Source organism: Phyllostomus discolor, chromosome 6, assembly GCF_004126475.2.
Source record: "Phyllostomus discolor isolate MPI-MPIP mPhyDis1 chromosome 6, mPhyDis1.pri.v3, whole genome shotgun sequence".
Classification (NCBI taxonomy): domain Eukaryota; kingdom Metazoa; phylum Chordata; class Mammalia; order Chiroptera; family Phyllostomidae; genus Phyllostomus; species Phyllostomus discolor.
In genome coordinates this window covers 14,450,641-14,463,555 of record NC_040908.2, presented here as the reverse complement: position 1 = coordinate 14,463,555, position 12,915 = coordinate 14,450,641, and the positions used below count along the sequence as shown (strand labels likewise).

Sequence of the window (12,915 nt, the reverse complement as noted above, 5' to 3'; positions counted from 1 at the left end):
CCCGCGGAACTCGCGTGACCCGGAAGAGGGTCCCAGTGGGGCGCTGAACCGCCCACGCTCCTAGCGGCCGGGCCACGCTGTGCAGAGCGGAGGACGCCAGTCAGTCTGGAACCCGGGTCTCCCCCATTCTGTCCCTTTGTGCTCCTGTGTACCCCCGAACATACTAAAGCAGACAGACGGTGTATTTCGTTTTGTTCTTTTTTATAAAAACCAAGTGTCTTTATTCCTGAATAGTTTAGTATGGCGGTGGGAGCCCGAGCACCCTCGGGAGACCCGTGGAACCCAGGAAGTCGGCCTAGAAGCCAGTTGGGGGGGCTTCTAGGCTACCAAGATCTGCTCCTCCGCAGTCCGGGTCCTGCAGGGGACAGCGGTCAGGCCAAAAGTCTGGACGAGGGGACTCCGGAGATCCCAACCTGATGCACTCTGTTCGTGGGGAGTGGAGAGGAGGCTGCACCGGCGCCTTTGCTGCAGCGGGTCTGGAGGCGGCGACTCGCCGAGGGCTGGGGTGCCGAGCCAGTGCCCAGTCCCGCGCGGGCGCCCGCCGCCCCCCATGGCTCTTTGGCGGGCAGAGACGCTTCAGGCCGGTCCACCTGCCCCCTGCCTACGCCTGTTCTAGCTCCAGGTCGCTGTAGAGCAGGGCTCCGCTGAAGATGGTGAGCGGCTCCTCTGAGTGCGCCAGCTGCCCCATGACCAGGTCGATGCAGACCGTGTCGCCAGCCTGCAGCGGCAGGATGAGGCTGAAGACACCCAGGGCGCCCGGGCTGGGCTGGCTCTCGGCCACCGGCTTATTCTCCAGGCCCTCAGGCTCATAGCCACCGGAGTCTATGCGGGCCACGCCCAGGTTGGAGCGGGACAGAACAGCCTCTACTTTCTCGTGCCGGTGCCCAGTCAGCACTGCGCTCAGCAGGTAGCGTCCGGCCAGTGGCGCGGTGAATATGCCTGCGGACAAGGAGGGCAGTCAGAAGAGACAGGTGGCAGGGGCTGGGAAGGCTTCCGGACTCAGAACTCCTGGACTAAGAGCAGTCTTTTCCCTTCTCTTCCACGAGAGTGTAAACTCCACGAGGGCAGGAAATGCCGGTGTTTTGTTCATTACTGCATCCCCCACACTCAAAACAGGGCCTGGGCAGGAGCAGGCCCCCAGTAAAGAGCTGTTGAAGGAATGACCCCTCCCCCCAAGCTGTGGTAAGAATGAATAAATGCAAGAAAGAACAGGGTTCTCCCCAAATCAGAGCGTGAAGAGATTCACCTTGTCTCAAGGGGCAAGAACGAGGCCATGCCACTGCACAGCTTCTCCGCCCCTATCCCCCAGTGCTCACCGGTCTGTGGGTCGTAGTAGTCCCCGTCATTGAGCAGGACTCTGTCGAAGGGCACTGTGCCTGGTTCAGACCGGGGCAAGCTCAGGGCAGCTGAGAAAGCCACCCGGGGCACAGACACTGCGGGTGCCCCTTCCACTCCTGAGTGAGAGGAGGGTGGGTGTCAGAGTGGATGCTCAGCGCAGAGCTGCCCAGCCCCCCTCCCCCCCCCCCCCCCTCCAGAGTCTCTACTCCAGGGCCGCCTGAGGCCTTCCATCCTCCGTCCCCGGTTCAGTTCCCCTCCTCCAGCACCAAATGAGAACTTACCCTGTTCACCTTGGGGCCCTGTGGGAGGAAGAAAGGGAGCAGTGAGAGGTGGAGCGGCTTGCTCTAAGTCACTCAGCAAACACCTGCTGAGCCTGTCCAGCAGCTGTGCCAGGTGCTTGCTACATAGGCTCTAAGGCAGGAATGAATGGGGGGTACCAAGAAAAGGAGGAATAGGTCCAGGCTACTGAACTGCTGGGCCTGTGCGCTTAGCCCCCAGCCTTCCACACCTGACCCAGTGCTTGTGGGCTCAACCTTGGTCTTCAACCCAGCAGTGAGGCCGCCGTATCCAGTTGGCCAACACAGTGACTGTCCCAGCTCCTAGTCACTTTTTCTAATCACTATCAGCCATCTAGGACCCCCCAATTCGTGCCCCTTTCCCCCTTTCCCTGTCAAGTTCAGAGGGGAATGTCAAGCCTGGGGCTGCCCCAAGGGGAGGTAACCTTGGCCTTGTCAAGGATCTCCGTCCACATACCTGGTGGCCCAATGGGCCCCTTTTGTCCATCCTTGCCTGGAGGTCCTGGAGGTCCAGCAGGGCCTGGGGGTCCCTGTACTCCTGGAGGCCCTGGGGGCCCAGCCTCACCTGCAGGCCCTACAGTGACAAAAGTCTGTTGAAGAAGAGCCAGAAAAGGAGTTTCCAAAGGACAAAGAGGGAGAAGGCTTCACAGACAGGTTGGTGGGATCCCTCGCTGCCCACGCGGGATACATGGTGGGCAGAGCAGTGCCCCACCCCCACCCCCAGCCGGGTCTGAGCCACCAGGGGAGGGCAGGGAGCTGGGGCTCGTCAACAAACCAACCCTGGGACAGTGGTGGGTCTGCAGTTCATGCTGGGCGGAGCAAGGCAAAAGTAGATGAGGTTAAGGCTGGGCTGTTGTGACGGAGGGAGAAAGGATGTGAAAGGGGTTCCCTCCCATGACCACCCCAGACCTCCTCTTGTCCCCTCACCAGTGAGGTCCTTCAGGCTGAGCTGGTGAAGCTGGTCCTCCAGGAGCAGCAGTGAGCTGTTCAGGGCACTGAGTCGCCTTCCCAGGCCCGCCTGCCCCCCCAGCAGCTTCTCCAGCAGGGCTGCCTGTGTCTGGCTGGTGCTGTTGGTTTCCCGTAGCCCGGCCCAGAGCCCCGCCACATGTTTGGAAAGGCCCTCGCGTAGGCCCTGCAGTCCGCCAGCCACCGTGTCCAGCCGCTCACAGACTCCCTCCAGGCGGCCCAATCGCCCCTCTAGGCTGGGGCACCGGCCAGCCTGTGCCTGTCCCTCCTCCAGGCCTCGGAATCGCTCCTCACTTTCCATGACGTGTTCCGTGGCCTCCTGCTGCAGCCTGTTAATCTCAGAGATGATGCGGTCCTTGGTGGCTCCCAGGTCCGCCAGATCAGCGCTCTGGCCCTCCACCGTGGTCTGGAGCTCGTGCAGTGAGTCGTTGAGGGAGCTGAAGGTGAGGATGACTTCAGAAAGCTCTCCTTGCAGGGCCTGTAGGGCTGAGCCGGAGCTGCCCCCGAATACACTGAAGCCATCTAGAGGCCCACGGCTTGGCCCCCCAACACCTGGGCCAGCCCCAGGGCTCCGTGGAGGTAGCAGGGGGCAGGAACAGCGCTCCACCCCATCCCGAAGGCGGCCCAGTTCCTCTTGGACGCCACCGCAGGCCCCGCAGCCCTCGTCCCCACGGGCCTGCAGCAGACCCTCCAGCTGGCCCAGCCGTGCAGCTGTGAGGTTCAGCTGAAGGGTGAACTCTGCAGCTGTCTCATCCTGAGCATCAATACGACCCTGGAGCTGGCCCACGACCCCTTGCAGTCCCTCCAGCGTGGCCTGCCGGGCCTCCCCGGCCGCTCCCACCTTGTGCAGGCCCGAGATCGCCAGCCGCAGCTGCCCCTCGCTGTCTAGCACCCTGCGCTCCAAGGCACTGAGGGTCTCTCTGACCTGGGAGTCCTGCTCCCCCAAGGCTCCAGAGCAGAGCTGCCCACATGCCTGCACAGACCCCGCCACCTGCTCTTCCAGCAGGTCCAGCCGGCCACCTAGATCTCCGCTCACATTGGCCAGCAGCCCCTCCAGCTTCTCTAGTCGGCCCCTGGCAGCAGGCAGCCAGTGGCTCAGTCCCCCAGGACGCCCAGGCCAGCCCTCCACCTGCTCCTGCGAGGGACCCAGGGTAGAGTTGAATCGGTCTTCCAGGCGGGAGAGGCGGGATGCTAAGTTGGTGTAGCCTGGGGGATGGCCTCCGTGCCCCTCTGCACCTTCCAGCTCCGAGCCTCTCCGCCCACTGAGCACTTTCACTGAACTGGCCACGACCTCCAGCCTCCGCTCCAGCTCTGCCAGTTGCCCGCCCAGCTCCGGAGGGCAGCATTCCTGAGGGGGCCTGTGGCCCACAGCCTGCCTGGCGAGCTGCCGCTGCCGCTCCTCCACAGAGGCCAGTGCCTTCTCCAGTCCACGCAGCCGCTCTCGGTCCTCCTGCTGCTGCCGGCGGAAGCCATCCAGTCCCGCCAGGCACACGGAGCAGGACTCTTGCAGACGCCGCTCCAGCTCCCGCAGCAGCTCCTGGCTGTGGCCAGGGGAGGCTGGGGCTGGGTCCAGGGTTCCTCCTCCGCCGCCGCCGCCACCGTGATGGTTGTTGAGGTGGCCCAGCTCCTGGTCGTGGGTGGAGACACGCTTGTCCAGGAGCTGCAGCTGCTGCTGGATCTCGTTGAGGGTTTCATGCACACCAGGGCGGGCGGCTGCGTCTGCTGGCTGCTGCCTCCCGTTAAAGGCCGCCTCCACGGCCTTCTGGACATCTTCTGCCAGGCGCCCACTCAGTCCCTGCAGGACATCCCGAAAGCCCTGCAGCTCCTTGGTCAGGCTTTGTACCTGCTCCTCCAGCTGCTGCACCTTCTTTGACTCCCCGGGACCTGGCAGAGAGGGAGGACATAAGGCAGAGGGGCCTGTCCTCAGTGCTTGGTGCCCACCTCCTGCTCCAGCTCCCTAGTTTCCAGCGCAGAGGTCCTAGCTGATTCAGCCACCCCTTGGCTGGGTGATTTGGGCAAGAAAAGACAGAAGGAAACTCTCATTCACTGAACGCCTCTGGGCCAAGTCTTTGCACCTTACAACAGCTTCATCGGGCAGCTACCATTAGCTCTTCCCATTTTGTAGATTGGGAAACAGAGGACTGGAGAGCGTAAGTACCTGGGCCATGGATTACAAGTTAAATAAGTGGCAGAGCCAAGGTTCAAACTCAGGTCATCTGTCTGACCACCAAACCCATGCCCTTGTCACCGCCCAGAGGGCTTCTTAACTTTATGGAGACCGTTTCCTCATCTGTGAAATAGGTATGACACTATGTCACTCCCTCAGGGCAGGTGGGGTGGCACCGTGGGCTGCAGGACGGTGGCTGTCCCTGTGCAGCACCTCCACACAACGCCACAAGGGACAGTGAGGTTCTGCAGTGAGCCTGTGGGGGCTCTCGCTGGATGGGGGAGAGTCAGCCAGAAGTTCCTGTTTCCATAATTACAACATGGCTTTCTCGCTGGCAGGCAGACACAGCACATCCACAGTGCCCGGCACACAGGCAACAGGGACCGCTGCATTCTGGGACCTGTGGTCTCCAGAGGCCACCAAGGGGCCTGGGACCTGTAGTCAGCTGCAGTGCATGCTAGGACTTGTAGTCTCAACTGTCCGGCCCCTTGGACCAAGCTTCTGAAGGAATTCCCCCTTCTTCCCACAGCTGCTCCCTCCTGGGAAGTATCTTGGCCACAACGTGGGCGTGCGTGCGTGCGTGAGCACATCCACTCTCTATGCCTCGTTTTTCTCCGGCCCCTCCGATCTCTCCGTCTGGCGTGCACACGCGCACACACATGCACAAACATGCGAACGCACACGTACACACGGGCAGGGAATCTGAGGGATCGCATTAACTCTTCTCTGTCCCTTCTTTCCTGGCTCGGAACATTGGGATTTCCCCAGCAGCCCGGCCCCACATTTCCCAGCCCACACTGTCTCCCACTTCTTTCTGCGGGGGTCCCACACTCACCTTCCCCGCCCAGCCCACTCAGGTGGCTGCCGGCACTGGAGCCGGAGAGGTTGGGGCGGCCCGGCTGGGGCCGGGGGCGAGGCGTGGCCGGGGCAGGGCCCAGCGCGGGGCCGGGGCTCTCGGCACAGTCGTCACCCGAGTACCCCTGACAGCACCTCCACTCCATGTCCGTCACCGTTTTGTAGGCCACGCGGTAGCGCGGACGAAGGAAGTTGCGGTACCTGGGAGAGGCGGAGGGAGGGTTCTTTGCTCCTCGCTGTACCATCAGTGGCCGTGGCCCCTGTCCGCAGAGGTGGGCGACTGTGGTGGGCAAGGCCTGTCCCTCAGGCGGGTCCCCCTTACCGTTCAGCATGTGGTCTTGCTCAGCTGACAGCTGTCAGCTTGCTGGCCAAGGGCCAAATTCCTATCTCCCTGGCCACCCCCCACCCCATGTCTTGTGCAGGAGCCTTGAACCCCCCTCGCTGAGAGGACTCGGCCCAGAGAAGGCATTCTGGGGCTGGCGGGGCTGTCTAGTGAAGTGTGCCCTCCGTGTCCCTCCAGCCAAACCGCCGCCTCGGCATCTCCTCTAAGTGGCTCTGACTGTAGCCCCTGGCCCTGCCCCTTGCTACCTGCCTCCTACAAATTCCCTGAGTTGGCCGCCCGCCTGCTCTCCCAGCCTAGCCCCCACCCAGCACCCACTCCCCAGCGCAGGGGCTCACGTGATGCTGTGGGTGCACTGAGGCTGGCCCCAGGCACAAGGCTGGTAGTCGGGCTTGACGAAGGTCTCCACTCCATCCTCAAGGATGCAGCTCACTGTCCGAGTCACCACGTAGGCACACCAGTTCCTGCAGGCACGACCCACCTAGGCCTAAGAGCCAGAAACCGCCCCCCCTCTCGCCCCCAGAGGAGAGCTCCGGGGCTCCCAGAGCGGCCAAGGGAGGGTCAAGGATGAAGGACCCCCGGGGGCGGTGGGAGCCGGGCTCTGGCGGCGGCAGCTCCCCCCACGCCTTCCTGTGCTGCAGAGTCGATAAAGACTTTTCAAGACAGGAGAGGAGGCACAAAACGGAAAACCACAACTATGAGCAGTTGATCCTCGTGGCTGGGGAGTGGGTCCCGGGGAGCCTCTGAGTTCACCCATTCATTCATGTCCCTTTTCTGTCTCAGCCTCCAGCTTGGCGTGGCCCTCTGGTGACTCCCCGGATGCCGGCTCACACCCACCCCTCAGGAGAGGGGACCGGGCAGGCAGGGGTCCAGCTCAGGGGGAAGCAGAGAATAAGCCGTTGACAGGCCCTGTCCCCCAGGGGGTTGAGGTTCTGCACCCTCGGGCCGGTTCATGCTGCCTCCGCTCAGCGTCCGGCTGGAGAGCCGGGAGGAGCAGAGGAAGAGCGGCGTCAGGATCACGGGGGACTGGATGGGCCAAGGAATCCCCAGGAAGGGATGGAAGTCCTGCCGGAGGATCCCAGGCTGGAACGCAGCTGACAGGGAAGCCGGGCCTGTGCCCTTCAGGGCAGCCTCCGTGGGCACCCAACTGCAGGTCCCACGGTGGGGGGGGTGCGGGACCTGATTCCCCTGAGGTCAGACAAGGGTGCCTCTCTATTCAGGGGGCCCTGGAAACACCCAGCAGGAAGGTGGGCGTGTGAGGGGTCATCTGATGGATGGCTTCCTCTCCTCTTCTTCCCTGCCTTGGGGAGGTAGCCAAAGCGGGGCCCCCAATACCCACCTTCTGACCCACCCTCCCATCTACCTTCAGCCACATGCTTACCTGTGGCGGCTGGCAGGCCGGCGGGCGCTCTGGGCCTGGGGCCCCCCGGGGCTGAGAGCCCCACCGTTTCCTGTGTAGAGGCTGTAACCCCGAGGAGGGTAGCTAGCTGCCCCCACGGCTGTGGTCAGTAGGCAACAGAGGTAGCAGCTCCAGAGGGTCCTGGGGGCCATGGTGGGGGCGCTCCGCTGTGGCCCTCAGAGGCTCATCCCGCCCGACCGCTGGCGCCTCTGCCCGGAGTGGGGATGCTCGCTGCTCCAAGGGTTGAGGGTCGGGTCCTGTCCCCAGCTTCCTGCCGGCAGCAGCCCCTAGCCACACGCCTCCTCCGTGGCCTCCTGGCCTGACCCCTCTCCCCTCCTCTTTCCTCCTCGGGCTCCCGCCTGTCCCTCCCTCGGTTCCTTCCGTTCTCCTCTTCTCCACCTCTGAGGGGAGTTTGTTCTCCGTGCCCCCGGCCTCCTGCGCCTGGTCCCTGCCCCTCTCAGACGCTGCTTCCTGGGCCCCCTCCCACTCGCCCCAGCGGGCCCTCTTCTGGTCTCCTTATCCCTTTTCCCCAGTGACCGGATCCCGGGGATGACAGGACTTTACCCCTGTGGCTGTTCAGAGGCGCAAGAGTGGCTGTGCGGGGCGGGCCCTGGCCTCCTGCCTCCCTCTCTTGCTCACTCCCCTCCCTTCCCCCCTGTCTGGCTGGCGGTCCAGCCTCCCCCTTCCTCCCCCCACCTCTCCAACCATCCTGCGCCACATCTGCTTCTTGTTAACTCCGGGAAAGAGAGGGAAAAAAAGGAAAAACAGAAATGTGGAGTTGCCTCCGGGCTTGGGGCCAGCCTCTCAGACGGGCCACATGGAGTGGAGTCGGGGCCAGGGCTGGGGAGGAGGCCCAGGGCTGGCCGCTTAGACAGGGAACAGGAGCTGCAGCCGCAGGTCTCCTGGGGCTGGGGCAGGGCTCCCCTGGGAGGGAGGACCTGGAAGGGGGAAGCCAAGAAGGGACAGGAAGAGGGAAAGACACAGCTGGACATCACTCACCGTCCAGTCCAGCTCTCTCCTTTCACAGATGTGAAAAATTGAGGCCCAGAGAGGGAAAGTAACTTGTCCAAGGTAACACAGCAGTCAAGAGCAGAGCTGAGATTAGACTCTAAACCCCTAGGTCAGTGACTTGGGAGAAAGAAAGGGAATAGGAGAGGGCACTGAGCCAGGGGGAAGAAGGAAAAAGGACTCCTGAGGTCAGCAGGACGTTCAGAGAAGCCAGAAGAGGAAGGAAGGGATCTGGAAATGGGGGAGAGCTTTCTGTCAAGTATGGCGAGAACAAGCACAAGAGAAGATCCATTCTTTTTTGTGGTTGTTGTTTTTAATCCTCACCCGAAGACGTGTTTATTGATTTTAGAGAGAGGGGAAGGGAGAGAGAGAGAGAGAGAGAAACAATGTGAGAGAGAAACATCAATCAGCAGCCTCCCTTAGGTGCCCCCGCACCCCGACCAACTGGGGATCAAACTTGCAACCTAGGCATGTGCCCTGCTGAGCCACGGGCCAGGGGGCTGGCGGGGAGGGGAAGGAGAGAGAGAGAGAGAGTCTGTCATTCCTAAAAGGCCAAAGGAACAGGGGCCCCAGACTTGTTCTGCTGAGGGGTAGGCCCTGTCCTGTAGCACAGGAAGTCGCTCCCTAGCCTGAGGCCAGCCTGAGAGCCTCTGGAGCGGGCCGGGCCCCAGTCAGACTCAGCTCTCATCCTGGCCCGACGGCGCCTCCTGAGATGTGGGAGTCCGTCAGCTGGCCCCTCTTCCTCAGCCGGCCCCTCTTCACCAGCTGGCCCTCAGTGTCTGCTCTGGACTGGGTCCCCCTGGGTGGCGGGGCCCTTGGGAGAGCCCAGCGGAAGCACTAGAAGAGAGTGCTGGGTGCTGAGCATGCTGAGCGCTGGCGGAGGTGCCCGGGGCAAAGGCACGTTTGTACGAGACGCAGTTCTGGGAAATGGGACACAAGCCCCCAAACAGAGAACCGACACAAGGCAGGACAGACGGAGCGCCAAGGGGGCCAGACAGATGCATGTGGCCGTTCCAGGAAAGAGGAAGGGAAAGGCAGCTGGCTGCTGGGGGAGGCAGAGAAGAACCCTGGGAAGACATAGAACCTGAAGAGTGTTGGCGGAAAAGAGCGAAGAACAGAGGGCAGAGGTTTCAGGCTGTGGAAAGTGGTCTGCCTCGGCGTCCTCATCTGTCACGTGGGACTAACAACAGCACCCTCCTTCTGAGGTCTGTGAGGATTAAGTGAACCCATGCAACGCATTTAGAACAATCCGGCTTGTGGGAAGTGCTCAGCGTACGTTAGCTCTTATTTGTGTCGAGAAGTGGCAGAGAAGGCGACTGTGGAAAAACCAGGGAGAGCCTGGCTAAGGGCTTGGACCGCATGGTGCTGAGTAGGGGTCAGCGCACACACAGAGGGAGGACACTGTCGGCAAGAGAGATGGGCAGGGCACAAGGATGCCGGTCCCCGTGCCCCCTCAGAGCAGTTTGATCGCTTTGGGCAAGTCCCGTGACCCCACTGGGGGTCTGTTGGCTAAGGCCCCTTCCAAGTTAGACGTTGCAAAGCGATGCAGACCTGAGAGAGAAGGTTCGGTGACCACCTGGGTAATGAGGGGCCGGAGGAAGGGAGACACCAGAGAAGATTCCAGAGTTCTGGCCAGGGTGGGCGAACTGAGAGGAGGAGCAGGGCTGGAGAAAGGAAGATGACCTTATTTGAAACATCTGGGCATCTCACTTGACTGTGCTTCATAGATGCTGCCTTTTTTTACAAATCAAAAATCTTGCAAATTTTAACAAATTTTACTTCTTCCGCCAGCAAAAAGATTACGGCTTGCTCTACTGCAATACTCGCTTTATTACCGTGGTCTGGAATGGAACCTGCAATGTCTCCAAGGTGTGCCTGTACTGAAGTCGGGATGAGACGAACACATCTCAATGGAAATAAATGGCCAGGATATGATTAGAAATGGGGGTCTTGGCTCTGGGAACCACCTGCAGGGCGATCCTGGGAAGCCATGACAGGGTGCCACCAAGTCTTCAACGTGACTCTGCGTGAGCTGCCTCTGAGGTTCCTTGGCCCGGAATGGGGTCCTGAGGGCGGGCAGGATGTAAGGAACAGGCAGGGTGGCGAGAGTGCGCGCTGGAACCGGCAGGAATGGAAGTCTGTGGCCACCCCTTAGAGGTGCGGCGACCAGCACACAGGGAGACTTGAAGGAAGTGGTCCTGGGAGACCCCAGTTTCAAAGCTGCTGCCAATGGAAAGTTCAGCTTTCAGCGTCAGTTCTAGGCCTGGCCCTGGCAGGAAGCCAACCGCTTCCCCACAGGTTGCCCTGGCTACTGCTGTGGGTTTTCTTCTTCTGCTGGTTCCCCTCTTCTCTCCCCTCAGGGGGCTGCTGGCAACCTGAAGAGTCATCCCAGCCACCTTATTACTGCCCTGTTGTCACCCATTCCTTTGCCTGACACTTTAAGTTTAAAAATCTGTTATGTCTTGCCCTGGCTCAGTTGGATTGACAGCCGGCCTGCAAACCAAGGGGTCACCGGTTCAGGTCCCAGTGTACGGCCCATGTGCCCCTGGGGGGTCACGCAAGAGGCAACCACACACTGATGTTCCTCTCCCTCTCTAAAAGTAAATAAATAAAATCTTTAAAAATAAAAATCTGTTACATTTTAAGTGTGTCAAGTCACACATGTTGGCTTTGAGACACAACTGCAGTAGGTCGCACATCCTGTAGTCCTATAATGAGGAGCCACGACCTAGAGACTGACATGCATGTCTGTGAAATCTCAGATGAATCGGTGGCCCTGGCTGCTCCGGGGGGGCCCGGCATACAGGGCAAGCAGGGTGCAACGGAGACCGCGGTTAGAGAGAATGCAGTGTGGTAGCGGTGGTGCTGGTATTGGCAGATAGCCATGCTTTCCAAAGCAACTGGATTCCAAAGAATTCCTGAGATCAAAATAGGCTGCGTCCATGGGGCACTAGGACAATATCTCTTTTATAGGCTCTCCAAGGGTCTAGCGCCAAAGGCTATACTAGGAACTAACTCTGTTCAGTCAACCAGCGGTCTGAGCAGGGAGCTCAGGTGCCCAGGGCCAGGACAACCAGGGGACACCAGCAGTAGGGGATGTTTTATGTCTAACATTGTCTGTCGGAAGACTGAATATTGGGAAGGAAGAAGAGGGAAGTACGAATCGGGTCTTGGGTAATGCAAACCCCGATGGGAGTTCAAGCTTGTGGGGACTCCTGGGCACAGGGCCACCCCTTCTCAAATGCACAATTCCCTTTTCCTCCCATCCTCCCTACACACGCAGTCCTATAGGTGCCAACCGCCCTGGACTCGGGGGCCAGCCCCCTTTTCTCAGGCCTTGTTGCCTTTTCTCTCCTGGGTCTAATCCTGAACTTGTCTTTTGCTTGCAAATGTCACACTAATCACACAGTAACCCCTCCAGACAGGCTTCGCCTGTCTCATTTCCCACGTACTCTTCCCCCAAGCTTTTGTCAAGTTTTATTAGTTCTTAGCTGAGTCTAGTCTGGTCCTAGAGACCATTTTTCATGTCAGTTCCTCCAGCCACTGGACCAAATGACCCATTCAAGGCTGATAAAGTCTCACTGACCTAGGCACAGGTAGTTCTGGGAGGTGAAGGACATTTCTGGGCAGTTCTAAAATAAATCCTTTTCCTCTTGTCCCTGGCCCAGGATAAGCTACTGAGTCCACAGTCTGACACACAGCATGGAATAGAGAGTCAGGGGACTCTGTCTCGAGCCAGTTGTAGAACCTTGGTCAAACCAATGACCTCTGAGCCTCGGTCTCCTTCTTTATAAAATGAGCCTGAAGGCGCCCTCAGCTTTGACAATCTGGGACACTGGACACCTGGCTCAGCTGGTTTCAGGACAGCCTTGAACATCGGAAGGGCCCCATGTCATCTGCAGTCTAGAGCGTCTGCTTTCCAGGGCCTAGTGCTGTTCCAACAGTAGGACGAAGATTTGGTTGGACTTGAATCTGCCTCAAATTTCCAGGAGACAGGAAGCATAATGTGTGTAAGTAATCCTTTAAGACCGTGAAGACCCTCACTCTCCCGGAACAGAGCTTGGAACAGACTGATCACCGAGGGACACCTGAGGAAGTACATTCTGGGGTTTCAAGGTTATGTGGCGGAGACACGGGCTTGGGACTTAAATAGGAAACTTCTGGGAAATACTGGGTAGGGGCTGGGGGTGAGCGGGGGCGGCCAGAGGTACTACAGGCTACTAAAGGCAGAGACTGAGTTTAGGAGTCACTGGGCTGGAGCATGGAGGACAAATTGCTGATGGTCTCAGGCCACAGAGGGCCACTCTAGGCTAGTGTACCCTAGCTCACTGTACATACAGGCGGCACGTTGGTCCCCTGATCCAGCTGTTCCAGACCCATAGCAGCTCCTGTAGTTTTCTTTGGCTCCAAGAGGCAGAAGCGTCCCCTGAGCCCTGGCCCCCTTTACCGCAAAGCAACTGGCTTCCATTACCCTGACAGCTCCAGAGCAACAGCCCAGCCCAGCCCAGCCCCCAGCCCCCGGCCCCAGCCTGGCTCAGTGCCGTTC

At 60.2% G+C, this 12,915-nt stretch overlaps 1 protein-coding gene across 1 annotated transcript; it reads right to left on the bottom strand.

Annotated features, from left to right (window-relative positions):
* Positions 1 to 188: 188 nt before the first annotated feature.
* Positions 189 to 7,969, bottom strand: EMILIN1 (elastin microfibril interfacer 1). The gene is made up of 8 exons (XM_028515550.2): positions 7,344 to 7,969; positions 6,301 to 6,426; positions 5,603 to 5,823; positions 2,562 to 4,484; positions 2,092 to 2,208; positions 1,620 to 1,637; positions 1,317 to 1,454; positions 189 to 939 (listed from the first exon to the last, which is right to left on the bottom strand). The coding sequence occupies exons 1-8, from the start codon at positions 7,511 to 7,513 to the stop codon at positions 602 to 604; spliced, it is 3,051 nt and encodes a 1,016-aa protein (XP_028371351.1). The 5' UTR covers positions 7,514 to 7,969; the 3' UTR covers positions 189 to 601.
* Between the last annotated feature and the right edge of the window lie 4,946 nt (positions 7,970 to 12,915).